Source organism: Loxodonta africana, chromosome 18 (assembly GCF_030014295.1).
Source record: "Loxodonta africana isolate mLoxAfr1 chromosome 18, mLoxAfr1.hap2, whole genome shotgun sequence".
Taxonomy (NCBI): Eukaryota; Metazoa; Chordata; class Mammalia; order Proboscidea; family Elephantidae; genus Loxodonta; species Loxodonta africana.
In genome coordinates, this window is record NC_087359.1 from 72752777 (window position 1) to 72780114 (window position 27338).

The 27338-nt window shown below is 51.8% G+C and overlaps 1 protein-coding gene across 7 annotated transcripts in view; it reads right to left on the minus strand.

Moving 5' to 3' along the window:
* The window catches only part of GAS7 (growth arrest specific 7), a 287911-nt gene that overhangs the window by 22124 nt on the left and 238449 nt on the right, over positions 1-27338 (minus strand). For all 7 annotated transcript variants that reach the window (XM_064271773.1, XM_064271775.1, XM_064271776.1 and 4 more), the window contains exons 5-8: positions 22169-22222; positions 11392-11481; positions 8824-8939; positions 5469-5543 (exon numbers count right to left, since the gene is read on the minus strand). In XM_064271773.1, the coding sequence (XP_064127843.1) occupies positions 5469-5543; positions 8824-8939; positions 11392-11481; positions 22169-22222 (335 nt within the window). The remainder of the gene's footprint in view (positions 1-5468; positions 5544-8823; positions 8940-11391; positions 11482-22168; positions 22223-27338) is intronic.

The window sequence follows — 27338 nt, forward strand, 5'->3', positions numbered from 1 at the left end:
TGACTGACTGATTTTATCAGGAGTCCAGCAGCAAAGGAAGGTTCCCCGGGGTGACCCTTACTGGGGAGCCTAGTTGGCATTTGTCTTGGCTGGAGGGGCCTGAGCTCCAGGAAGCCCTGCTAGGGTGTCTGTATCCTCTGGGTGGACCTGGCCTCCTGCCTTATTGAGCAGGTGGGTAGGTGGTCCAGGGTGGTGGGAAGAAGGGTGCAGAAGTAGTCCTGGTCAGCCTACAGGTTTGTGGAACAGAACACACAGTCCAGAAACTAACTCACCCATAGATGGTCGACTGGTGCAACCAAGGTGCCAATGTGTTTGGATGGGGAATGGATGGTCTTTTAACAAATGGTGCTGGGCAAGTGTCCATCCACATGTGACAAAATGAGCCTTGGCCCTTACCTCCTGCTATAGACAAAGATGACCTCACAATGGACAAAGATCTAGGGTAAAAGGCAGCACGCGGAGCTCACAGAAGCCGTCTGAGGAGGGGTGGGCACTTGATTAAAGGGTGGTGACAAGGTTTGCCCCTGCAGCTGAGGGAGGTACACACACAAAAGGTTCTAGACGGTGCCAAGAGTTTGTGTGAGCACACACATCTTTCAGCAGAGCATATGGGGAGTAGCTGACCAAGTGACAGTGGCCACAGCCTGAGGATGTCACCTGAGAACCACTGGGAGGAGGAGGAAGCTCAGTTTTATGCTCAAGGCAATGTCCTCGGCCCCACCTCCAAGGTAGGCACTCAGAGGTGTGAGACATCACTCCAGACACTCAGATCCCTGTCTGAAAAGGCTGCATACTGTATGCTTCCAACCATAGGACATTCTGGAAAAGGCAAAGCTACAGAGACAGTAAAATGATCAGCTGCCAGGGGAGGGGGAGAACAGGTGAAGCAGGGGGCATTTTTAGGGCAGTGAAATTATTCTGCATGAAACCCATTGGACCTTACAACACAAAGAGGGGAGCCTTATGTGAATTCTGGCCTTTATTTATAATAATGTGTCACTATCAGTCCCTCAGTGGTAACAAATGCAGGTCGGAATGCAGATGTTAATAACGGGAAACGGTGCAGGGGGAGAGAGTACATGGGACGCTGTAGTCTGCAATTTTCCTGGGCACCTAAAACTGCTCTAAAAAATAAAGTGTATAAAAAAGATACTCACGTACACCAGTGTTCACTGTGGCACTATTCACAATAGCCAAAAGATGGAAATGACCTAAATGTCCATCAACAGATGAATGGATAAATAAAACGTGGTACTGACACACAACAGAATACTACACAGCCATGGAGAGAAACGCAGTCCTGACGCACGCCACAACACGAATGAAGCTCACAAGCATCGTGCTGAGCGAAATTAGTCAGTTACAAAAGGACAAATACTGCATGATCCCATTTGTACAGAATAGGCAAATGTACAGAGGCAAAAAGTTCGTAGTGGTTACCAGAAGTGTACTCTGTCCTATAGGGACGGCACTGGGTTGGGTACGAGAAGTGCTACAGCTGCTAACCAAAGGTTGGCAGTTCCAACCCACCAGACGCTCCTCGGGTAGTTCTACGCTGTCCTGTAGGGTCACTATGAGTTGGAATCAACTCAATGGCAACGGGTATAGGTACCAGAGGTGGGAGCCAAGGGGAAAAGGGGAGTCACTGCTTAGGGGGCACTGAGTAAGATAATGTGAAAACAAATAGTAGTGACGGCTACACCACAAGGCAAACGTATGAGTTGCACATGCAAAAAATGTTGGAATGGCAAATGCTTTGTTACATGTAATTTTACTACAACAACTGAAAAAACATATATATTCAGGTGGGTCCATGGGCATCATGGTTTAAAATTAGGAAAGGTGTGTGTCAGGGTTGTATCCTTTCACCATACCTATTCAGTCTGTGTGCTGAGCAAATCATCCAAGAAGCTGGACTTTATGAGGAAGAACGGGGCATCAGGAAGGAAGGAAGACTCATTAACACCTGCCACATGCAGATGACACAACCTTGCTTGCTGAAGTGAAGGGGACTTGAAGCACTTACTGATGAAAATCAAAGACTACAGTCTTCAGTATGGATTATACCTCAACATAAAGAAAACAAAAATCCTCACAACTAGATCAATAGGCAACATCATGATAAACAGAGAAAAGATTGAAGTTGTCAAAGATTTCATTTTACTTGATCCACAATCAACAGCCACAGAAGCAGCAGGCAAGAAATCAAGCGACATATTGCACCGGGCAAATCTGCTGCAAAAGACCTCTTTACAGTGTTAAAAAACAAAGATATCACCTTGAGGACTCAGGTGTGCCTGACCCAAGCCACAGTATTTTCAATCACTTCATATGCATGTGAAACCTGGACAGTGAATAAGGAAGACAGAAGAAGAACTGATGCGTTTGAATTATGGTGTTGGCGAAGAATACTGAATATACCACGGACTGCCAGGAGAACAAACAGACCTATCTTGGAAGAAGTACAGCCAGAATGCTCCTTAGAAGGGAGGATGGCGAGACTGCATCTTACATCCTTTGGACATGTTGTCAGGAGGGACCAGTCCCTGGAGAAGGACATCATGCTTGGTAAAGTAGAGGGCCAGTGAAAAAGAAGGAGACCCTCAATGAGATGGATTGACACAGTGGCTGCAACAATGAGCTCAAACGTAACGACAGTTGTGAGGATGGTGCAGGACCGGGCAGTGTTTCGTTCTGTCGCACACAGGGTCACTATGAGTTGGAACTGATTAGACAGCATCTGACAACTAACAGAGGCAGCAATACATCTCCCATGCACACTTCTCCTTCTATGTCCCCCATCACTATTCCAGGCCACATGGAGCCACCTCATAATTTAGAAAAAAGCAGAAAATCCTTTCACTTGAAGAGGGATTTTACATCAGTTAAAGAGATTAAGCGGGGTGGGGTGGGGGGGACTTGTAATACATTTCTGATCCAATCTACTGCATACTGAAGCAAAATGCATGTTCCTATGTTCCTATCACAACTACCAGCCAGGAAAGACCAAAATCCCTGTTCCTTTCCACTGAAGGCAGAGGACATAATGGAATTCTGTTCATTTACCCATGAGCACGTGTCCTGGGAAATCTCATTTGGACACGGCTCTCAAGTTACAAAAGCAGCTCAGGTCTCCCCCACCCCCATCTTCCTGGGCTGCCCCAAATTTCGAGGCTTCAGTGTTACACTTTGAAAGTTGCACGCTGGAGTGTATTAAATGCCCCCAACTGTGTATAAGTGCCAAAGAGCTGAGCTGCACGTCTGTGTGTGTGTCTGTGGAGGGGGCACATGTTCCCACCCCACAGCCTGCATGTGGGCATGTGCGTGGGGTTAATGTGTACATGCGTGGGGACAGTGCGCAGCACCCACGTAGGTTGTAGATGAGAACCACAGATGCGTGTGGTGCACAGGTGAGTGCTATCCCTGTGTTCGTCTACAAGTGTGTGGATGGCGTGTGGGTGCAGGCCTGTGTCGTGGGGCTGGGCTTCTTGTGTGTTTGCACGTGTGTGGACAGCGTGGGGGTGAAGGCCTGCGTCATGGGGCTGGGCTTCTTGTGTGTTTGTCTGCACGTGTGTGGACGGCGTCGGGGTGCAGGCCTGCATCGTGGGGCTGGGCTTCTTGTGTGTTTGTCTGCATGTGTGTGGACAGCGTCGGGGTCCAGGCCTGCGTTGTGGGGCTGGGCTTCTTGTGTGTTTGTCTGCACGTGTGTGGACGGCGTGGGGGTGCAGGCCTGCGTCGTGGGGCTGGGCTTCTTGTGTGTTTGTCTGCATGTGTGTGGACAGCGTCGGGGTCCAGGCCTGCGTCGTGGGGCTGGGCTTCTTGTGTGTTTGTCTGCACGTGTGTGGACGGCATGGGGGTGAAGGCCTGCGTCGTGGGGCTGGGCTTCTTGTGTGTTTGTCTGCATGTGTGTGGACGGCGTGGGAGTGCAGGCCTGCGTCGTGGGGCTGGGCTTCTGGTGTGTTTGTCTGCACGTGTGTGGACGGCGTGGGGGTGCAGGCCTGCGTCGTGGGGCTGGGCTTCTGGTGTGTTTGTCTGCACGTGTGTGGACGGCGTGGGGGTGCAGGCCTGCGTCGTGGGGCTGGGCTTCTTGTGTGTTTGTCTGCACGTGTGTGGACGGCGTCGGGGTGCAGGCCTGCGTCGTGTGTGTGGATGGCGTGGGGGTGCAGGCCTGCGTCGTGGGGCTGGGCTTCTGGTGTGTTTGTCTGCACGTGTGTGGACGGCGTGGGGGTGCAGGCCTGCGTCGTGGGGCTGGGGTTCTTGGGTTGGGAGCATACGCTGTGCATGCTGCCTGCACAGAGCATCCTTGGATGCGGCCCAGGCCACGGAGGTGGAAGCCGGAAGACTCTAGGGTGGCACAGTAATGACTACAGGGTGTGGAGAGAATTAGGAAGGCCCCTTCCCAGGCAGAAAGGGAGATCCCCCATCGACTCCTTTCCTGCCTTCATCTCAGGCTTGTGCACTCAGCAGAAGAGGGCTGGGTGCGAACCCCATTTACATCCCTGGAAGAGACACTGGCCCCGCTTGGCTGCCCTGTGGCCGGCTGGGTTGGCGGAAACCATTCGGTGCACGCTGCTTGGCTGCACAGCCGGCCCAAGCAGAGGATTAATCAAAGCCGTGTTTGGTTGGCAAAACCTCTGCCCCCTGAAGGATTTTGGTATAAAATAACGGCTCTCCGAGAGTCACCCCACACCCCAAGGGAATGTCTTCCTTCTTTGGGGGTCCATTTCTTGTTGTAGGGGAACTCAGAGATGGCACTGGAGGGAGTAGGGACAAAGAGAGGCCCTCTGGGCACCCTTTCAGCTCTAACTTCCTGAGATTCTTTTTGAACAGAAGGAGCAAAGAAAGTCGAAGTCTTTCTCCCGCTAGGAATCACTCTGTGGCTGTGAGGGTCAGGCGGAGACTCCCCTAGCCCAGGCCCCATCCAATGAGGTCTGGACTATCACAGCTGGAGCAGGGATGCTTGGGAGTCTGGCTCACAGAAAGGGTTCTAAACGAGGCTGGGTACGGAACCTTCTCACACCCAGTTTCCTACCACCCTGGCCTCAGAGAAAGGGTAGCTCGGGTGGACATCTGGGGGGCTGGTGTCCAGCTACCAAGGAACAGGCAGAGAGGGTTCTGACATATTCTGGCATCTGGCAGAAGGTCTTTGGCCACTAGAGAGAAGACACTGTGGAGGCACTCACCTTGAGCCCTGGGTGCCTGCCCTGAGCCCTGGGTGCCCACCTGATCCATGGGTGCCCATCCTGCACCATGGGTCCCCGTCCTGAGCTATGGGTGCCTGTCCTGAGCTATGAGTATATACCTGAGCCATGAGTGCCTGTCCTGAGCCATGGCTGCCACCATGAGCTAAGCCTAGAGGGACTTCCCCATCCAAGGTGGACCCTGGCAGCGACCAGTGAGACATGAAACGAAAAGGGAGCCCCTTCCTGAGTGTCCTGTCACCGCCCCCCACTCCCCTCCCAACTCACCCTTCCTCCTGGGCCGCCAGGGAGTTCTGAGACAGCTTAGCTAAGTTCTTTGCATATTCTTCTTCAATCTTTATCCTGTGAGGGGAGAAAACCCAACACGTAAGCTCCTGGGGTGAGATCATGGGTTGGAACTGCGGTCCTGTCACTCGCTGTGGAACAAATCAGCTAGATGCTAAAGCTTGTGAGTGTGTGGGCTTTGTCTGTCACCTGACACACAGCAGGCATTTTTTTTTGAATAAATAAATGAATAAAACTGGCCAAACCTCTATCTCCTCACCTGCAAAATGGGATATTTCCATGGTTAACACACTCAGCTGCTAACCAAAAGGTTGAAGGTTGGAGTCCACCCAGAGGTACCTCAGAAGGAAGGCCTCGTGATCTACTTCTGAAAAACCAGTCACTGAAAACCCTACAGAGCACATTTCCACTCTGACACACGTGGGGTTGCCATGAGTTGGAGCTGACTTGATGGCAACTGGCTTTTTGATGGCTAGGACTGAAAAACCGTCATTTGCATAGCACCCAGGACTGGGTCGGACACATGGGACACCCTTAAGTGAATACACACAACCCGTGAGGGACCACGAGAGATGCCCCAGTGCCGTCCCCATTCCCTTCCAAACTCTGGGTTCAGACCCTCAGAGATGCCTCGGCCCCTCTGCAGTCGGTGGGGGGAACATCTCCCGAAGGTCCATCACTCCCAGTGTGTCTAACTGACAAGGCTGCAGGGCACACGTATCTCCATGGAAACCAGGCAGTGCTCAGAGCTGCAGCCCCCTCCATTTCCCCGAGAGGGAACTTGCCTTAGATTTAGCTCCCAGCAGGCAGACCCCTGACACGCTTTCATGACAGCTCTCCAGGGATGTTTGGTATTAGCTGGCATATCCGGGTTAATTGTGTTGTCAGAGGTACTGTGCGCTACCTAAGCCGTGCCCTGGGCCACGGTGGTCGTGAGACCCTGGGCCAGCTCAGAGGTGGGCCTCAGACAGCCTGGTCCATCGCTCTGCAGCAGCGAAAGCACCAGAGCTCTGTGGCTGCAGCATGTGCCTGCCCCCCTGCCCCAGGTGCTCAGGCAGCCAGTGCCTGGGTGTCAGGGAGGTGGGGCGGGGAGTGCAAGGATGTGCCAAATGACACAGATGGGGCACCTGACAAAGGACTCCAGCAGCATCTGGGGAATAATTATCGTGGGATTTAACACTGATAGGTTCACAAAAGACAGAGTCCAGCTGCCTGCCTACTGCTCTGCCCTCAGCCTCCAGGTTGCTCACAAGGCCTCTCAAGTCTATCTGCCATTTACCTCCTGCCTTAGCACTTCCTCTTGGTTCCCTCTGCTTTCTCGAGCCCTCCCCCCGCCCCCGCCACCCAGGGTGACACAGGTGGCCAGCCTGCAGCCTCTCTTTCCCTCCTACAGTGACCAAGAGGCCTCTCTAGAACACAGATGTAACCATGTCACACACCTGCTTTGAAATCCCTCAGAGGCTTCTCAACGCCAACATCACAGAGGCCAAATGCGTGTGCCCGGCACATGAGGTGGCTGCCTGCCTCCAGGATCCCCCGTCGCCCTCACCTCCTCACCACCCACCCCCACTTCTCTGTGCTGAGGCCACAGCAAACCAGTCCCTTAGAGTCCCACCTCTGCATCTCTGCTGGGGGGGAAGGCCCTCCCTCCAGGATTCCAAGATGGAATGAGAAACGTTAAACGGTCTGCATTTTCTTAAGAAAGACCAAAGCTTTCCAAAATGGCAGATTCTGGTCATTCCATAGCACGGCATTTGTATGAAAGCGTGTTCAAACTTGGCTTCTTATAGCCATCGTCCTATTTCCTGATGTTCTGCTATCATTTTCTCCTACCTAAGCCAAGCAACCTCTCAATTCCTACTAGTTTAATGGTCAGAAAATAAAGATTTGATTATGCAAACAGAAGAGTCCTTCCTAAAGAAAGGGGCTGCTTTAAAGTGTTCAAACGTTATTACTAGGGTTAGTATTCTTATAAATATTTAAAAAAACATTACTATGTGTTATAAATATTTCCAGTATACCTTGTGTGTGTGTGTGTACACGTGTGTAAGGTGTACACGTGTCCTTGTGCATGTGAATGGCAAAGTGTGCATGTGTGCATACATCCATGTGTTGGTGTGGGGCATGTGTACACACGTGTGAGGAGTATGTGTATACACTGTGTGGGGTACATGCGTGGGCTGCGTGCACGTGTGTGAGGACTGGGCACACAGGTGTGAGGAGTATGTGTATACACTGTGTGGGGCGCATGTGTGGGGCGTGTGCACGTGTGTGAGGAGTATGTGCACACTGAAGAGTATGTATACACGTGTGAGGAGTATATATATACCACGTACAGAGCATGTGTGGGGTGTGTGCACACGTGTGAGGAGTATTGCATATGCCGTGTGGGGTGCATGTGTGGGGTGTGTTCATATGTGTGTGAAGACTGTGTACACAGGTGTGAGGAGAATGTGTCTACACTGTGTGGGGCGCACGTGTGGGCTGTGTGCATGCCATGTGCTTAACAAATCCTCAGAACTCAGAAAGAGGCGGGAGGGGAAGGAGGGAGATCGAGAAGGATGCCATCTCGTCCTTCTCTGCCTTCAAGAGTCTCATAAAACTGCCTTTTGTAGCTTTCCCAGACTCCACCAGGCTAAATTCATTGTTCTCCCATCCATGTTCCCAAGTCTTGGGACAAACCACTAACATCGTTCCTGTGCTCATCATAATTTACTTGTCTGACTCCCCCATGAGACTGAGCTCCCTGGAGACAGAGATGATGGGGTGTGTGTGAGAAGGGGTGGGCGGATTCTGTACCCCAGGTCTGGGACATCTTTGGCTCAAAGTTGACTTGAAAGTTAACGCTCTCTTTTTTGTTATGATCAGGTGCTTCAAATGAACTCCAGGAAGGCAAGTAAAGAGCAAAGCAGTCTGTGGGGGACAGCAGGGAGTGGTGGAGACTATGGCAAACTGGAAACACACAGCACCTCTCTAGGGGGCAGCTGCTACTCAGCTCCAGCCAACTGCTGCACGAGGGATGCAGAGTGGCTATCGCCAGACCTTCTGCTTTCTCAGGAGATACTAGATGTCCAGATTTCAGATGCTGGTTCAAAATCTTCGAAATCACTGCACAGGCCAAGGCAGCACGTCTGCTGGCATACCTGTCCCGGGGCCACACGTCTCTGACGCCAGTCTTGGGCTCCCCTTAGTGCTACCCGTGCCCTGTGCTGGGTGGCCCATGCGCATCCCCACGTCCCCAGCACTGGACACACCTGCTGCTCACTTCCCCTCAGGCAAAGGGGCCGCAGTGGGCATGGTCACCGCCTCCAGAGCTGGAAGGGGCCCCAGGCCTCACCTTTCCCGGATGAATTCTGACATTTCTTTCTGCATCTGTTTGCCCTTCAATTGCTTCTGAAGCAGCAGCTCAAACCCAGCCATGGTGCCATTGCCCTGCGGGTCCTTCTTATCTGCCTAGAAAAGATACAGAAGCATGAAAGGTTAGGTGACAGGCGCTGTCTGGAGCCGGGGAGAATGGGGTGTGGGCAGCTCAAGAGCGAGGACCAAATCGTCAGCCATGGCTGCCCCGCTCCCTTCTCTCCCCTGAAGCCCCAGCCCTGAGCCATGGGCTTTCCACACTTAAACCCTCACAGTCGCGGCCAGCCACTTTGAAGCATCTTCGAAGCCCATGCCCCTCAACCCTCCTGACCTGGGAAAGATGGTGGGGAAGAGGAGAGGTTGGGAGCACAGGCTTCGATGTCTGACCGCCGACTGCTGCCAACCAGTTAGCTGCTGGGGCTGGCTCTACCGTCTGGGGAATCTCGGCGTCTGACTCTGAGCTGGAACAGTCTGTGACCGTGGGGGCAGGCGCCGCTGACCTGAAGCCATCCTGCCCCCTATCAGCGTCTTGCACTGGCTAGGCGCTGACACCTCCCAGCGCACATGCATAAAGGATCACGGTGGGAAAAAAAGATCGATGTGGCTCCAGGGTGGGAAGTGGGTTGAAGGGAAGCCAGAGAGGAGAAGGACTGGCTGCTGCCAGTGTTGAAATCCCAGCTGGGTGACCTCGGGGAAGTCCTTTACTCACCCTAGGCCTGAGCTTCTTCATCCACAACACTGGGAAAATAATGTCACCCCACTCCCCTCAGGGGCATTTCAGGGTGAGATGGTATAAACACAGCGCTTAGCACTTAGTGACCGGCTGCCACTGAGCTGATTTCACCTCATGGTGACTCCGTGTGTGTTAGGGCAGAACTGTGCTCCTCTGGGTTCTCAATGGCTGATGTCCACAGACACCAGGGCTTTCTTCCGTGGTGCCTCCGGGTGGACTGGAATCTTTGACCTTTCACTAGCATCTGAGCACGTTAACTGTCTGCATCAACCCAGAGTAAATATCAGAGTCCCTGGGGAGCTTGGATTAAGCCGGGATCTCACTGTGTCTCACTCTCTTAGGAGCTGGTGACAGGTGGAAGGATCACAAGCTCCCTCCAGCTCCCCAAGGCTCTTAGGCAGCCCCCCCACACTGCTCTCCAGCTTCCACGATGCCCGTGTACAGGCCTGAACTACTCTCTTCTGAACAACTCTTCAGGACCAACATTTCCACCCCAGCTACTTCTCTCTACCTCCACGGCCGCCACCACCTCTCCTGGTCTTCTGCACCCACCTATGTATGTCCACCCGTCTGCTCGTAGCCCACTGCCATCGAGTCAATTCCACTGCCATCAAGTCAATTTTGACTCACAGCGGACCCTACAGGACAGAGTAGAAGTGCCCCATGCAGTTTCCAAGGAGCAGTGGGTGGATTCGAACTGCCGATCTTTTTGATTAGCAGTGGAGCTCGTAACCACTTCGCCATCAGGGCTCCAGTCTATTCACGGTCCTCCCTGAATGGTGCCTATAAATCAGATCCCGCCATGTTGCTGCTTAAACCCTTCCAGTATCTTTCTGCTGCCCACAGAATCACACCTGAAGTGACTGCCCCAACCAGCTGCCGTTAAGTCAACTCCAACTTACGGCGACCCTGTGTGTTGCCGAGCAGAACTGTGCTCCATAGGGTCTCTCATAGCTGTGTGATCTTTTGGAAGCAGGTTGCCAGGTTTTCCCGAGTGGGTTCGAACTGCCAACCTTTCGGTTAGTAGCCAAGTGCTTAACTGTCTGCACCACCCAGAGACATTACAAAGCGTCTACAGGGCCTGAAAGTCTTGCACACTCTGGTCCCTGCCCCCCGCCCCCACCCTCACCTCCCTGAGCCCATCTGACACCAGAGCCCGAGCCCTCTCCACAACGTCCTTGCCTCTGCACAGACTGCCACCCTGGAGAAACCAAGCAGGAGCCGCTGACCGGGGCAGTAACAGTCCACGGGCATCTTCTAAGGGGTGAGGGATTTGGTAGACAGCGAAAAGTACTTGTGCCCTAATACTCGGCTAGCAAATCTGAAAAGGGGTAGACAGTCCATTCTGAAAAAGCAGTTATTTTATTTATTCTTTCTCAGGGTATTAGGCAAAGTTCTGGAACCAGAGAATTATTAAAGCTGGAAGGGCAGCTACAGGTCCTGAAAGCCAACCTCATTGTGGTTTTGATGAAAACAGTGAGGCCCAAAGAGGTGAAATGGCTTGTCCAAGGTCACCAGGGCAAGTGTGGGGCCTGATTCATTCATTTAAGCTGATTGGATTCTGTGGCCTTCACTGAGCAGTCCAGCAGTGGCCATGACCTCACCTGCCCTCTGGCCAGGGTTTACTTATTGCCACGAACGAGAACTCCACTGGCTCCCTGGGTTGTGGAATGGCCTGGGCTCCATGAAGGTCATAAGCTGCCACCCTGGGTGCTAAATCTACTGCCAGCCCTGTAGGTTTCAAGAGGAGAGGCCCCTCCTGCCCTTTCCAGGTGTGCACTCCTGGTCACTGGGGGAAACTGAGGCCCCACTTACCCAGAAGTAGTCGCAGTAGCTCCACTCGGTTGGTTTTAGCAGCTGCTGCTCTGGCATCGTGTCTGGGTGAGGGAACGTCACACAGTTTATCTGCAAGGCATGGACACGAGAGAAAATGGCCTCATTTATGGTTGGGAGAAGCTGGGAAGACGTTGGCCGAGGAGACGCAACAGTCCTAAGGGTCCTTTCTTTGGAACCAGCCTGATAAAACATGTGGAGGGATCTACCTCAGACAAATCAGCCGCCAAAAACCCTGTGGAGCACAGTTCTACTCTGACACACGTGGGGTTGCCATGACTCGGAATCCACTCGACGGCAACTGTTTTGTTAATTGATTAAAGGTTTAAAATAAAAATAACAAGAATGATACCATGTAAGGCAAACGAACTCATAGGCCAGCTGCATCAGGCCATGAATCTCCAGCTCACCATCTCTGGTTTCAGAGATTGACAGCAGCTGGAAGTAAACCTAGGTCCCCACCAGCCCCAAGGCTGCCGGGGACCCAGGCCTCACTTGCAGTGCCTGGAGGAGACCACAGGAGAAGTCCTAGTCAAAGAAAAGACCCCCCTCTCTGATACTGACACCTGGATGAAGTTAGGGCAGAGGTTTCCACTGACTTAGATGGAAGTATGACACTGCAGGAAGGACCAGGGGCAGGGAGGACCCAGAGCACCCTGGAGATAAGCAACCGAATTCTGCCAAGGTCAAAGTAGAAGCTGAGGGATTCTCTACGGTGGGGAGTTTTCTCCCGACGCTATGTCTGCAGCCACCCAAGGTGACACTGGCCTGCAGACTGGTTGGAGGGGAGGACCAACTTCTCAACACCCAGGGTTAGGGATTGAACTGTGTTCTCCAGAAAGATTATGCTGAACTCCTAACATCTATAACCTGTGAATGTGACCTTGTTTGGAAATAGGGTTTTTGAAGATGTTACCAGTTAAATTAACATGAGGTTATACCGGAACACTGTGGTGGGTCCTAATTCAATCCGAGTGAGCGGTGTCCTTGTGAAAGAGGAGAACAGACACGGAGACAGAGGAAGGACAGCCATGCGAAGATGTATCTATAAGTCAAGGAACACCTGGGGCTACCACAAGTTGGGAGAGACAAGGAAGAATCTTTCCTTAGAGTCTTTGGAGGGAGCGTGACCCAGCTAACACATTGGTGTGGACTTATTGTGAGACCATAAAATTCTGTTCTTATAAGCCACTAGTGTGTGGCATTTTGTTACGGCAGCCCTAGGAATTCATAGAGGCAGCATCAGGAAACGGTCTCCCCAAGTCCTGATTTTAGGCTGACTCCCAAGCTGGACTCAGAGGTGGGTCTCCATTGAGAGATTCAACAGCCCAATGTCTTCTAGAGTGTCCATCTTTTACCTTCTTCCTTCTTCCTCTTCTTCCCCTGCACTGCTCCCAGGCTTGCCCTCTCCTTGGGGGAAATACTGTCCCAGCAAAGAAGAGCTTTAGGCTCCAAGGAGGACGCTTAGCCATAGGAGCGTCAGGAAGACAGAGGCAAGTAAGTCAAGATGAGTAGCCCCCAGAGGAGGAAGCTGCTGCCCACCCCAGGCACCTCCATGAAGACAGACTAAGGTAAAGTGGTACCGGGGCAGCTCCCCCAACACACACATCCTGGCCAGCTTCAAGCCTACCCATCTGAGAGGCCTGCAGGCAGGTGAGACTACTCCCAAGTGCCACTTAGCCCCTCTATTTGTTCTCAGCCACTGGTTCTCAAACCTGAGTGCACACCAGTCACCTGGAGGTCTTGTCAAAAGGTTCCTGGGCCCCAACCCCTCTCTAAAATGTCACAAAACGAAGATGTCACTTTGAGGACTAAGCTGCACCTGACCCAAGCTGTGGTATTTTCAATTGCCTTATATGCATGCGAAAGCTGGACAATGAATAAAAAGGAAGACTAAAAAAGAATTGATGCTTTTGAATTACAATGTTGGTGAAGAATACTGAATATATGAACAAACAAATCTGTTTCGGAGTAAGTACAGCCAGGGTGTTCCTTAGACATGAGGACGGTGAGACTTCATCTCACGCGCTCTGGACATGTTATCAGGAGGGACCAGTACCTGGAAAAGGACATCATGCTTGGTAGAGAGTCAACAAAAAAGAGGAAGACCCTCAACCAGATGGATTGACACAGTGGCTGCAACAATGAGCTCAAACGTAGTAACGGTTGTGAGGAGGGCACAGGACTGGGCAGTTTTCATTCTGTTGTACACAGACTCATAGTGAGCCCGAATCAACTTGGCAGCACCTAACAACAATCCCTGAGCCGTGGTGGCACAGTGGTTAAGTACTCAGCTGCTAACCAAAAGGTGGGTCATCTGAATCCACCAGCTGCTCAGCTGGAGAAAGATATGGCAGTCTGTTTCTGTGAAGATTACAGCTTGGAAACCCTGTGGGGCAGTTCTACTCTGTCCTCTGTGCTATAAGTCAGTATCGACCCTACAGCAGTGGGTAACAATCCCCAGAGTATCTGATTCAGCACATCTGGGCAGGGCCTGAGAATCTGCATTTCTAACAAGTTCCCAGGTGGTCCTGAGGGTCCTGGGACCACACCTGAGAACGAGTGTTGACATTCACACATGAGGGAGCCGGTGCACCCCCTGAGGAAGGCCTTGTGCCCCCATGTGGAGACATAAAGATGAACAGGCAGGACTTTGCCCTCAAGGCACCACATGACATGCTTTCTGCCTCCTAAGGAGAGGCGTGCTTTGAGGACTAGACGGGTCAGGGGTCTAGGAGGTAAAGGGTTGGCAAACAGCCCCATAACGGCCACTGAGCAGATCTGGCTGGAGGAGGAGGATTAAGGCAGGGGACAGGGAGGACAAGGACAGTTCCTCTCACTGCTTCTATCACTGAGGACAGCAGCCCCCAGGTAGACTGGCCAGGGGCCCATGGGCTGTCATCCCATTTGTTCTGGAAGGGGTTTCTCTCAGCTATCACACAGGGGTGTCCCTGAATCTTCACAGAGCCCTGCACCCCTGGTGGGTGGCCTGGTGGGCACCTCGCTGACCTCGTGGGAGGCAGTTGAAATAAGGGGGTCCCCTGCCAGAGCCCCTACTCAGGTACCCTGCCAAGGGCTTTGTATGCATTCCCATGTCACCCTTCCAGGAATCTCACTGACTGGGTAATACTACCTCACTTTGTATGAGGAAACTGAGGTACAGAGAAGTGAAGTATCTGAGTCCAGGTCTGGTGGACCACAGAGCGCAAGCCCTCAACCACGAAGCTACTCAGTAGACCAGCTGCTCGTCTGCTCTCTGTTCAGAATATCTGCTGAATGAGCTGCACTAGGCTAGACCCTCCCAGCCCTTTGTACACACACAACTGTTAACCATACGACTCCTCGAGATTGTTTCTTTAACATGTCTCTTACTTGCCAGACAGCTTCAAGAGAGGAGGAGGGCTGTTTGTCTCTATTGTTCCCAGGACCTGGGACAGCCCGGGCATGTAACAGGTGCTCAATATTTTTTGGGGGGAAATGCCTGCACGCTAGAGATACAAGAGGCAGTCTCCCCTCCCTGATGTTACAGCCCAGTGAGGAAGGCAGAGAGTCAGTAAGTGATGACAACCTGTGGGATGAACCTAGCAGTGGGGTCAGCTTGGGATGCTGAGGGCAGGGGAGGGAGAGTGAGTCAGGCAGGGAATGTCAGACAGAGTGATGTCCAGGTGACAAATAAGAGCAGGGCCTGGGCAGACATGGGGTGCAGAGAGGAAAGGAGTGTGGCAGAAAGAAAATGGGCCTAGGGTCTGAGGATCCGCACCATGGTTCAACCTGGTTGGGGCTCAGAATCAGGAAGGGGCAAAAATGAGGATAAAGAGGGCCTTGCAGGCCATGCCCGAGGGTCTGAAAGCAGGAGGGGCCGCGGGTGTGCTTTGTCAGGAGGATGTCACAGTCAGGGTGCCATCCAGAGTGCACATTCCCACTGCAGGGTAAAGGACACACTGGAGGGAGAATGCTGACTGTGGGAACCAGGGAGAAGGCCCCACAGTGACCTGGGGGATTGGCTTGGGCTGGCATATGAAGATGGGATGAACAGAAGAATGGAGCCCCTGAGTGGTGCAAACGGCGTGCTGTGTCGCTAACCGAAGGCTCAAGTCCACCCGGAGGCACTCTGGGAGAAAGGCCTGGTGGCCTGGTGATCTACTTCCAAAAGCTCGGCCATTGCGAACCCCATGGAGCGCAGTCCTGCTCGGACACACCTGGGGGCTTCACGAGTCAGGCTGACTTGATGGCAACTCTGTTTGTTTGTTTAAGTAGAAGAACAAGGCGATATCTGGCAGACCAGCTTAGCGACACCACCACGGTAACTCAGTGGTTCTCAGGCAGGGGTGATTTTGCCCCTGAGGGGACATTTGGTGATGTCTGACAGCATTTTTGGTTGTCACAAATGGTGACAACAAATGGGGTAGTGGTGCTACCCTCACGGTGGCAGGTAGCAGGGAGGGATGCTGATAAAGCTCTTAGAGTGCACGGCTCAGCCCGCCAAAGCATTAGCCAACCTGCCACAGTGCCGAGGTTGAGAAACCCTGGCTTAACCGGACTGGGTGGAGAGGAGTACTCCGTCCCCTGAGACAGTAAACATGAGAGAAGAGCAGTCACTTCCGGGGAGAGGCAGGAGGAGGCAGTGGAGGGGGACGGTGAGCGCACTGGGGCGTGTTGATGTCCAGTGAGCAATCGTAGCCGAAAGGTTTATTTGCAAACCTGCAGTCCCTGGGTAGTGCAAATAGTTAACATGCTGGGCTGCTAATTGAAAGTTTGAAGGTTTGAGTCCACCCAGCGGTGCCTCAGGAGAAGGGCCTGGTGATCTGCTTCTGACGAATCAGCCACTGAGAACCCTAGGGAGCACGGTTCTTCTCCGACACACGGGTGAGAGTCGACTCCATGGCAACTGGGTTTTAGTGCAAACTCACACAGAGAGGAAGAAACTGAGGCACAGAGAAGTCAAGTCTCTCGGCCACTACCACGCAGCTAGCTAAAAGGTGCCAGAGAAGGGCCCAGATGCCAGCCGCCGAATTCCTGGACCACTAGTCCTACCAGGGTCTTGTCCCTCTATGATCTCCAGGCCTCAAAGGCGAGGCTGTGTGCCGTTGGGTCAGAGGGGCTGGAAATGGAGAGGCCGCCCTGGGAGGAACACAGGCTCCATTCAGCAGGGCTCCAACGTCCAGGGAGGGAAGAGAAGGAAGGAGAGGCCTTGCCCCCGAAGAACCTCCATGTGTGGACTTCTATCCCTTCTGGGTGACATTTTTCATGCAGTTAATACCAGGGTCCAGCTGCACCTCTAGGAACTACCTGTCCTCCTCCCAAGACCTCCTGGTCGGCAAGCAGGGTCGTCCCAAGGAGCCACTTCCTGCTCCGATAATAGCTAATGATGCCAACATCTCTTTGTACAGTACCTACTGTATGCTGGCCACTGTTCTGTTTCACGTGTAAGAACTCATTTAGCCCTCACAACTACCCTATAAGATGGGTGCTGTTATTATCTCCATTTTACAGACAAGGAAACCGAGACACAGAAAGTTAAATAACCTATGCAAGGTCACACAGCTGGGAACGGTGGAGTCAGGGTTTGAACCCAGGCAGCTGGGTCTAGTTCTTACCCTACACCACACAACCTTTCCTACATGCTGAGGCACAGATATGCAAGCCCCTCCCCCCACCGTTTTCAGGGGATCCAGTAGGAACGGGTGTTGAATGAGGGGCTTGAGGGGAGATGTGCCCCATAATGTGTGCTGTCTGGGGACGGCTCTATAGGGTGTCCCCAGAGCCATCCAGCCCTCACTTTCCTCGACATCACCATCCGCAACAGCTGCATCTCCTCTCTCACTTGACTGCTCTCTCCCGCCCCCAGATAAGTGGGCAACTCCTTGCTGACCACCCCCTGCCCTCCCATGACTGCTGGTACCCACTGTGCCACTGCAGGCCCATACAGGGCCGCCCTGCACAGGGACAGCCAGAACCACAAGGGCTGCTGCCCCCAGAACAACTCTGAGGTCCCAGGGAGCAGCAGCCCCAGTTAAGGTCCCTGGGCAGGGCACGAGAGCACCCAAGCGCAGCCCACCCAGGGCGTCTGCTGTCGGCGGGCCTGAGGTCCAGCCCCCACTGCCACCCAGCACAGAGGCTGACTAAGGGGGTTGGCTGCAGCCTCTTGCCAGCCCACCAGACCAGCCTGCTCACAGCACAGAGAAAAACGCAGTTTGACAGCCAAGGGTTCATGCCAACCAGGCCCTGAATTTTCTCCTGGAGGGAAGCTGATCTGGGAGAATGGGGGAGAGGAAGAAGCCAGAGCTGAGGCTCCGTGGAAGAGGAAAGAAATGACACCAAGGCTCATCTTCAGCCCACTAGCTGTCAGCCAGGGTCCTGAGCCCCAGACAGGCCACGGTGGGAAGCCAAGCCTTAGGATCACACACACACGTACATGCACACACACACGTACATGCACACACACAAACCCATTGCCCTCGAGTCGACTGTGACTCACAGCGACCCTATAGGACAGAGCAGAACTGCCCCCTAGGGTTTCCAAGGCTCTAATCCGAAGCAGACTGCCACATCTTTCTCCCAGCGAGCAGCTGGTGCGTTTGAACCACTAGCCTTTCAGTTAGCAGCTGAGAGCTTTAACCACTGTGCCACCAGCGCTTCTGTGAAGATCACAAGAGTTTCCCAATTCCTCTTTCCAGGAAAGGAGTGTCATTTGTCATTTCTCCTCAAGTACCCTAGATTCAGATGTATCACATTTGTGCCACAGGCTGCATGCTGCTACTACACACTCCCAGTCAAACAGCCCTGCCCAGCTGCCAGCCCAGAACGCCGTGAGGCTGAGGCTCTGCCCGCAGCCCCCTGCTGTCGGGCAGTGGCATTCCCTTCAGGGCCTAGCTTTGGGCGGGGTGGAGGGTGGGGAGATGGAGTGCGCTGTAAGGAGCCAGGGCTTTAGATCAAGCTCAGTCATTGCTCCAAGACCCAGACACAGGCCTGAATGCACCATTCTTTGTGGCGAGGACTTGAAATTTCTGCTCCATGGAAGCAGACAGGGTAGAAGTTGCTCACCCCATCCCCATAAGCCAAGGAGATGGATGCTGGTGTCCCAGCCTCCTGGGAGCAGAGCTGTCCTTCCTGCCTTCCTCTGAGCATCTCCTCCTGGGAAGGGAAGCGAGCTGGAGCCCTGAGCTCTGGAGGATAAGCACCCAGAGGGAGGCCTTGGTACCGGGAAGCCAGTGCTCTGTGGAAGGAAACGGTAAGAGCGGTGGTATAGAAGTTTTCAGCTCTGCTAGCTGGTGAGGAAGCTGGCCTCTAGCCTAGAGAAGTGTGGGTGCAGGAGCCAGGTGGGGAGCTGGGAAGCACCTTGGCTCAGACCCAGGTTCCAGGCCTGGGTTCTGTTCCTCATTTGCTCTGTGACCTTTAACAAGTGCCTCCCTGCACAGTCTCCCCACCAAAAATTCTCCAGGGCCTTTCTTGTACCCTCAAAACCTGAGTGTTTATCTAAAATGCCCAGGGGTGTTGGTTAAAATGCAGATTTCCAGGCCTGACCCCAGACAGACTAACTGTAGGTCTGGGGTTACCAGTTGCCGCTAAGCCAACTCGGACGCATGGCAACCCTGTGTTTGTTAGAGAAGAAACGTGCTCTGGAGGATTTCTGATGGCTGACTTTTCAGAAGTAGGCTGCCAGGCCTTTCTTCTGAGGTACCTCTGTAAAGACTCAAACCTCCACCTTTATGTTAGCAGCTTAGTGTGTTAACTATACGCACCACGAGGGACTCTAGGTCTCTTCCAGGAATCTGCATTTTAAGCAAGTGTTCTGGAGGCTTCAGATGCCAACTACACTTTGCAGACTACCCCGTGAGAGGCGCTGATTTAGACTGTCAACATGAAGAAAGAGGGAATTACAGCCAGAGGTAAGGCAGAAGGGGGCAGGGGTGCAGGCTTGAGGAGCACCATACCCAGTCCACCTGGACAAAGCCCGAGGCACAGGCTGAAGGACAGGGCTTAGCAGAGGACTCATCCCACCCTGCAGCCCGGGCGACATCATGAAAGACACACACACTCTGCTTTTAGCTTTTTGTTTCTCCTTTTTTCTCTTTTCTGGTACAATTCTAGTATTTTCCCTTTCTTACTTTCTCCTCCTCTTCTCTGACTTCAGGGAACTTCTCTGGAGCTCCCGCTTTGCCCCAGCACTCTGGGGTGATCTGCGGCAATGTGACAACGGGCACTGCCCTCTGGGCCCATCCATTAGCTCCGCCAGTGCCAAGGATTCGTGTCTGAGCAGGTTCAGCCACTCTGCCCGGCCCTCGGGAGCAACCTGCACTGGCCCCGGGGAGACAGGGGAAGGTGAGAGGGGCCAACGACCCAAGGAACTGGATCAGGCCTGCTCCAGAGACAGCACTGCCGGCGGGCAAGAGCACAGGTTTTTTCTTTCTTTTTTTTTTAATTTTTATTGTGCTTTAAGTAAAAGTTTATCAAGTCAGTCTCTCATACAAAAATTTATACATGCCTTGCTATATACTCCCAGTTGCTCTCCCCCTAATGAGATAGCACACTCCTTCTCTCCATCCTGTATTTCCTGTGTCCATTCAGCCAGCTTCTGACCCCCTCTGCCTTCTCACCTCCCCTCCAGACAGGAGCTGCCCACATAGTCTCATGTGTCTATTCAATCCAAGAAGTTCACTCCTCATCAGTATCATTTTCTATCCTATAAAAAAAATTCCATGCCAATCCCTGTCTGAAGAGTTGGCTTTGGGAATGGTTCCTGTCTTGGGCTAACCCCATGACCTCGGGATCCTTCTAGTCTCAGTTGGACCATTAAGCCTGGTCTTTTTACGAGAATTTGAGGTCTGCACCCCACTGCTCTCCTGCTCCCTCAGGGGATTCTCTGTGGTGTTCCCTATCAGGGCAGTCATCTGTTGTAGCTGGGCACCGTCTAGCTCTGCAGGTCTCAGGCTGATGTAGTCTCTGGTTTATGTGGCCCTTTCTCTCAGGCTCATAATTACCGTGTGTCTTTGGTGGTCTTCATTCTCCTTTGCTCCAGGTGGGTTGAGACCAACTGATAAGAGCAGAGGTTTTGAATCCTGACGCTTCCCTGCTGTGTGACCTTCCGTGAGCGACCACTCTGTCTCCTCAGGGTGGGGTGACACTAGCGGGTATCGAATGCTTACTCTGTGCCAGGAACTATCCCCACGGCTTTACCCTTATGGCCTCATTCAGCCCTTGGCCAAGCCAGGTGCTGTGGAGTCCGACTCATGGCGACCCCATGTGTGTCAGAGGAGAACTGTGCTCCGTAGGGTTTTCAATGGCTGATTTTTCAGAAGCAGATTGCCAGGCCTTTCTTCTGAGGCATCTCTGGGCGGACTTGAATCGCCAGCCTTTCGGCTAGTAGCCAAGCGCATTAACCAGCTACATCTTGCAGGGACTCCCATTTAGTCCCTACACCACCACCGTAACACAGACACCCATGATGTCCCCATTTTACAGATATGCACACTGAGAAACCAGGAGGTTAAGGAACCTACCCCCGGTTGTACACTGGTCAGTGTGTCACTAACACTGTGGTATCAGAGTCCAGGTTCGCCATGACCACACCAAGTTGCTGCTACTACCTACACCTCAAACAGCTAGTGCAGAAGTAAGCGAGCCACTCGGAACACCGCTCGTGCCGAGTGGCAGCGACTTATCATTGCCGTCGGCGCTTGTCTGACCCTCTCTTTCCTCCACAGCAGGATTTTAAGCCTGTGAGGAAAGGGGACCCACGCTTGGTACAAACTCTGTGGAGGGGGGTAGTCAGAAAGGCTGAGCATGCTGACGGAATTCCCATTTCCAGCAATCCCGTACCGGGTGCCTTCAAATCAGTTCCAACTCATGGGAAACCCCATGTGGGTCAGAGTAGAACTGCGCTCCATCTGGTTCCAAGGGCTGATTTCTTGGAAGTGGATCACCTGGCCTTCCTACTGAGGTGCCTCTGGGTGGACTTAGACCACTAACCTTTCAGGCAGCAGCTGAGCTGTGACCTGTTTACACCACCCAGAGACTCTGCGCTCTCCCATAAAAAAAAAAATTTTTTTTTTTTTTTTTTACTTGGGTCAAAACACTGAAGCCAGGACCCTACTTCTCAAGTCGCCATGTCCTTGGCTGTGTGAGCGACTGTACGACTCATTTCCCCAAGTTGAGGGTCACTGACATCCTGCTCCCACTCTCCTCCCCCCACTTTACCCTGAACACAGGGCTGATGGGCAGGGGGCTGGGAGAAGCCTCCTGAGACTCTAAAAGCCCTCCACCTCCACACAGGGATTTGGCGGGCTTCTGGAATAGTCCCGGGAGGGAGGCGGGTTGGCCACTCTGGGGGAAAGCTGCCTGCTTCCACTCACAACTCCCAGGAGCTCTATTCTTAGGGTGTTTCTCTTTCTTCTAACTTTGCCATCTCTAGAAGTTTCCCTGCACAAAAGCAACCCCGCTGGCTGTAATTTACACATCACATCACTTGCTAGAGCAGAATCCACCCCCTCCAGGCCACCCCTGCACGAGTGCCTTCCCCTCCCGCCCAGAAAAATGGCTTCTGCAGGATGCCAGCCACCACCCTCCCAGTCGACCACCAGAGAGAAGTGACACGAGAGCCAGAAAGGACTTCAGCAAAATTCCAGCTTTGGAACTTCGCGGTTTCCAGGTTGGGGACGGCTCTGCCATCTGCATCACCACGTCACCATGGCAACAGCCCAGCCGTGCAGAATGCCCCCAGGATGCCGCCCGACCTGTGAGCATCCACGGACCCGCTTACCGTGATGGTGCTTTCCTTGCTCTGTTTCTTGCCTGGTGACGAGGATCCCAGGTTCTGGGGAGAGAGGCAAGAAGCATCACCAAAGCTGTTCTCCATACTGGCCTTTTTTTTTTTTTTTTTAATTCGGGCTCCCTAAGTGAGGGTGCTGGGGAAGTTTGGGGATGCTCTGCCTGCCATTAACTCCTAAGTCACCATATTCTGGGAGGGGGCAGGAGGGACGATCCCTGGCCCTGCTCCCGCGCCAGCTCTCAGGGTGCAGGCGACTTGGAGGAAGCCTCCAGCACAGGCTCTGATAATTGCTCCAAACCAGGTCTCCCCTCCTCTTCTCATAGCTGTGATTTGGAGAGTTAACCCCTCAGCTGCCCTCTGCTGGCAAACTGTTCGGTGAGATGCTTGATGCCTGAACCTGCGGAACCCACCGGGCAGTAGAAGGTTAAAACAGCTGGTAGGCCACCACCTTCCATGACATCTTATTCCGAAACCCCAGGGTCCAAAATATCATACCCCAAATACGTGCCCTGTACACTGGGCACACCATCACCTCTGTGAGCTGCCAGCTGCCTAGCCCCACCTTCCAGCCGAGCAAGCTGCTTTGCAGTTTTCTTTCAGTTTTTGGATTGCCTTTTTATGTCTTCCTGTTTTTGTTACCAGCAAGAAAACCAGAGCCCAAGCCCCTCTGAGCCCACAGGTCCTTAGTAGCTGGCCAGCATCCTCGGATTTCCTGGTAGGAAAATTAAGGGTTGCTAGCTGAAACACCACCACGTGCATTTTAAGAGCCTATTCCCCACAGATGATGTGCAATTCGGGCCGTGTTTGTTCCCCTCTTCACAATCACATGAAGGAGTCAAGACCAGAGCTCCCGGGCTGAACCTGTGATGTCCACTCCTGTCCTGAGCACCCCATGGGCTCAAAAGCAGCCTCACGCCCCAAAGGCACCGTGAGTGTCATACATTCTGATTTTTTTCTGAATAGCATGTAAGGAAGTGCCTGTCAGGACTTTGTAGATAAAGAACCACAAGAGGCACAGGGGGCTTCTCCAATAAGTCTGAAGGGACCCAGCAGCCTTCCCTCTTCAGACCAGCACAGCCCGGCCAGATAAGCACTGGCAGTGTGGGGTTGCCCCATCTCAGGAATCCAGCTGCTAACCAGGAAAAATAGGGACCTCGATCAAGCCCCTGCTTATGGCTTCCTTGGGGGCAGTGGTGGGTGGTTCAGTGGTACAATTCCTGCCTTCCATGTGGGAGACCCAGGTTTGATTCCCAGCCGATGTATCCCATGGGCAGCTACCACCTGTCCGTCCGTCGGTGGAGGCTGTGTGTTGCTATGATGTTGACCAGGTGTCAGAGGAGATTCAAGACTAAAATGGACTAGGAAGAAAGGCCTGGCAATCTACTTCTGAAATCAGCCAGTGAAAACCCTATGGATCACAACAGTCTCATTTGTAACTGATCATGGGTTTTATTTTTTTTTTTTTATGGGATAGCACAGGACTGGGCAACATTTTGTTTGGGACCTGATGAGTTGGAGGCCAGTTTGATGGCAGCTAACAACAACTTTGTCTTCTTCATGTCTTTACTCCCGCACAGGCCCCCTTTCGCTAGTAAGTAAAGTCAGCTGAAAAAAAAAAAAAAAAAAGATAGCCACAGAATGTCCAGCTGAAAGGATCTTACAGACCACCCACGTCTAAGACAAGAAGACGAACTTACTAGCCTTGAGACCTTGGTCAAGTAATGTAACTTTTCCGAACTTCAGTTTCACCGCCTGTAACATGGATCATTACTATGGTCCTGAAGCTTCTGGGTGCACTGGGATTACCAAGGATCTTGCCCAGGACATTCCCAGTTCCACATCCCAGAGCTTCTGATGTGACAATTCTCAGGTGGGCCAGTGCCCCTGGTGCAGAGTTTGAAGACCTTACTTGGGAGACAAATCGATCTACATTCTGTTGTTTTATTGAGGCTTCCTCTAGTCACGGCAACTCCTCTAACAGGTGAAGAGACAACACCAAGTTTGTGGCCAACTACAGCTTCCATACACTTTTTTCATTAATCAACTCATTCAGCTTGCCCACCCTGTATCTGCCCAAGACAGCAATTCAGCCCCAGAAAAACCAAAACCAAACGTATTGCTGTCGAGTCGACCCCGACTCACAGTCACCCTGTAGGACAGAGCAGAACTGCCCCACAGGTTTCAAGAAGTAGCTGGTGGATTCAAACTGCCAACCTTTCAGCTAGCAGCGGAATGCTTAACCACAGCGCCACCAGGGCTCCTTCTGCCCCAGAGCACTTGCCAAAATTGGGCTGCCTGGGGAGGAAGGCAGACAGAGACAGCATGGCAGAAGCCCAGGGGCCAGTCACCAAGGAGAAGATATGGCACAGACCTCCATACAGAGGCTCCTTCACGCAGAGGCACTGGCCTGGCAAATGCATGCCCGGGAGAGGGAAAGACGACTTCACGATGGATTCTGCAGCTTTCAGAAGTCTCCCTGTTGTGGACGTACTTGGCAGCACTATCTGTGTCCCTATTCCAGCTCAGCAGCGTGGACAACCAGTGGCTGAGGGCCCTAGCAGCTTTGGCAACAGCCTTCCTGTCTATATATTGATGTCAACGATAATGTGATGAGGATAGGCGGACGGAAGATAACAAGAGAGAGGAAGCATTGCAAGAGCTACCGTTCAACTCGTTGTTAGCTGACGTGGAGTTGGTGCCGACTCATGGCGACTCTGTGAACAACAGAAAGAAATGGTGCCTGGTCCCGTGCCACCTTCGTGATTGCTTGAGTTCATTGTTGTGGCCACTGTATTTTGAGTGCCTTCCAAACTAGGGAGTTCATCTTCCACCACTCTACCAGACAATATTCTGTTATCATTTTTGGAAGTAGATTGCCAGGCCTTTCTTCTAGTCTGTCTTAGTCTGGAAGCTTCCAGGATTATAGCAACATGCAAGCCACCGCAGTTCAACAGACACGCAGATGAGTGGTAGACTGTTTAATTACTGTTTGTTTATAGGCACCAGGCTGGCATTTGACATACTTAATCTTATTCAGTCCTCCGGGAAGTTAAGTGGCATCATCTCCATTTTACGGGTGATGAAACTGGGGCTTGCAGAAGGTAACTAATTTGTTCAGGGTCACGAGGCTAATAAACAGAGGAGTAGAAATCAGAGCCCAAACCTGTGTAACTCCTTCCTCCATCTCTCTACTTTGAACCTGGAACAGTATCTTGTTTTCCAGGTATCCTTTGCAGGGCAGCAAACAACAGAAAGACCCCCTTCGTCCACAAACATTTATATCAGGACCACCAGGAAGATACAAATCAAAAGCACAATGAACATCACTTATACCCAGTACCGTTAGCGTTACCTGTTGCCGTCGAGTTGATTCCGACTCATAGCGACCCTACAGGACAGAGTAGAACTGCCCCATGGAGTTTCCAAGGAGTGCCTGGTGGATTCGAACTGCTGACCTTTTGGTTCGCAGCCGTAGCCCTTAACCACTATGCCACCAGGGTTTCCAAACCGTATACCCAGACGAATGATGATAATCAAAAAGACAGATAACAACAAGTGTTGGCGACAATGTAGAAAAATTGGAATCCTCATATAATGCTGGAATGTAAAATGGTGCAGGAGCTCTGGAAAACAGTCTCAAAGTTTCTCAAATTGTTAAACATATGGTTACCATGTGACCCAGCAATTCTACTCCTAGTTACATCCGAAAGAAATGCAAACATATGCCCACATAAAAATATGGACACAAATGTTCACAGCAACATTATGAAGGCTAAAAAGTGGAAACAACCCCAATGCCCATCAACGGATGAATGGATAAAATGTGGTATATCCATACAATGGATAAATTATTCAGCAACAAAAAAAGGAATGAAGTACCAATGCAGGCTACAGCATAAACCTTGACAATATTATGGTAAGTGAAAGACCAACAGCCATCTATACTACAGCAGCTTGCGTGCTGCTACGATCCTGGAACTAGGCCACCAGCATTTCAAACATCCAGTAGGGTCACCTATGGTGGACAGGTTTCAGCAGAGCCTGGTTTTTTGGTTTCCAGACTAAGACAGGCTGAGAAGAAAGGCCAGGTAGGTGATCTACTTCCAAAAATGAGCCAATCGAAATGAGCCAATGAAGACAGCAGACTATTGTCCAATATACTGCTGGAAGATGAGCCCCCTAGGTTGGAAGGTACTCAAAATACACAGCGGCTGCAACATACTACAGTCAAGCGTATCGACAGTCGTGAAGATGGCACAAGACTAAGCCACGTTTCGTTCTGTTGTACATGGAGTCGCCCTAAGTCAGAGCTGACTCTGCCGCAGTAACAAGTTAAAGAAGCCTGTCAAAAAATAAACACGTATCAGATGAAGCCACTGAGATAAAATGTTCAGAATAGGCAAATCTATAGAGGTAGAAGTTCTGATAGCACAGTGGTTACAATCTTGGCTGTTAATCAAAAGGTTGGCAGTTCAAATCCACCAGCCACTCCTTGGAAATCGTACGGGCAAGTTCTACTGTGTCCTGTAGAGTCGCTATGAGTTGGAATCGACTGGACGGCAATGTGTTTGGGTTTTTTGGCATTTTAAAGAGACAGAAAGTAGATTAGTGGTTGCCTAAGGCTTGGGGTGGAGGTCCTTTCTGGGGTGATAAAATATCCTAAAATTTACTGTGATGATGGTTGCACAACTTCGTGAATATACTGAAAACCACTGAATCATACACTTTAAAGGATGAATTACATGTGAAATGTAGCTCAGTAAAGTTGTTTTAAAACAAAGGGAGAGACTAAAGTGGCGTAGCAACCAATGTATCCATGTGTGAACCTTCAAAAGATTCTAGATTGGGGAGAAAAACAGCTACAAAACACATTTAGAGACAACTGGGAAATCTGAATATGTATTATATGTTAGACGGTATTAATGAATTGATTTTTTCTTAAGTATGACAATGGTATTGTGGTTCTGTCTTTCCTTTTAGTGATACCTTCTAAAATACAATCAAAGCAATATGTATGCCAGGAATTTAAGACTACCCAACGGGGAGCTAGGGGTAGGGGATGGGGATATAAATGAAACAAGATTGCCCAAATGCCGGTAATTGTCAAAGCTAGATGATAGCTTCACGGATTCCCTCTGGTACTGCAAAGGTTTGCAAGTGG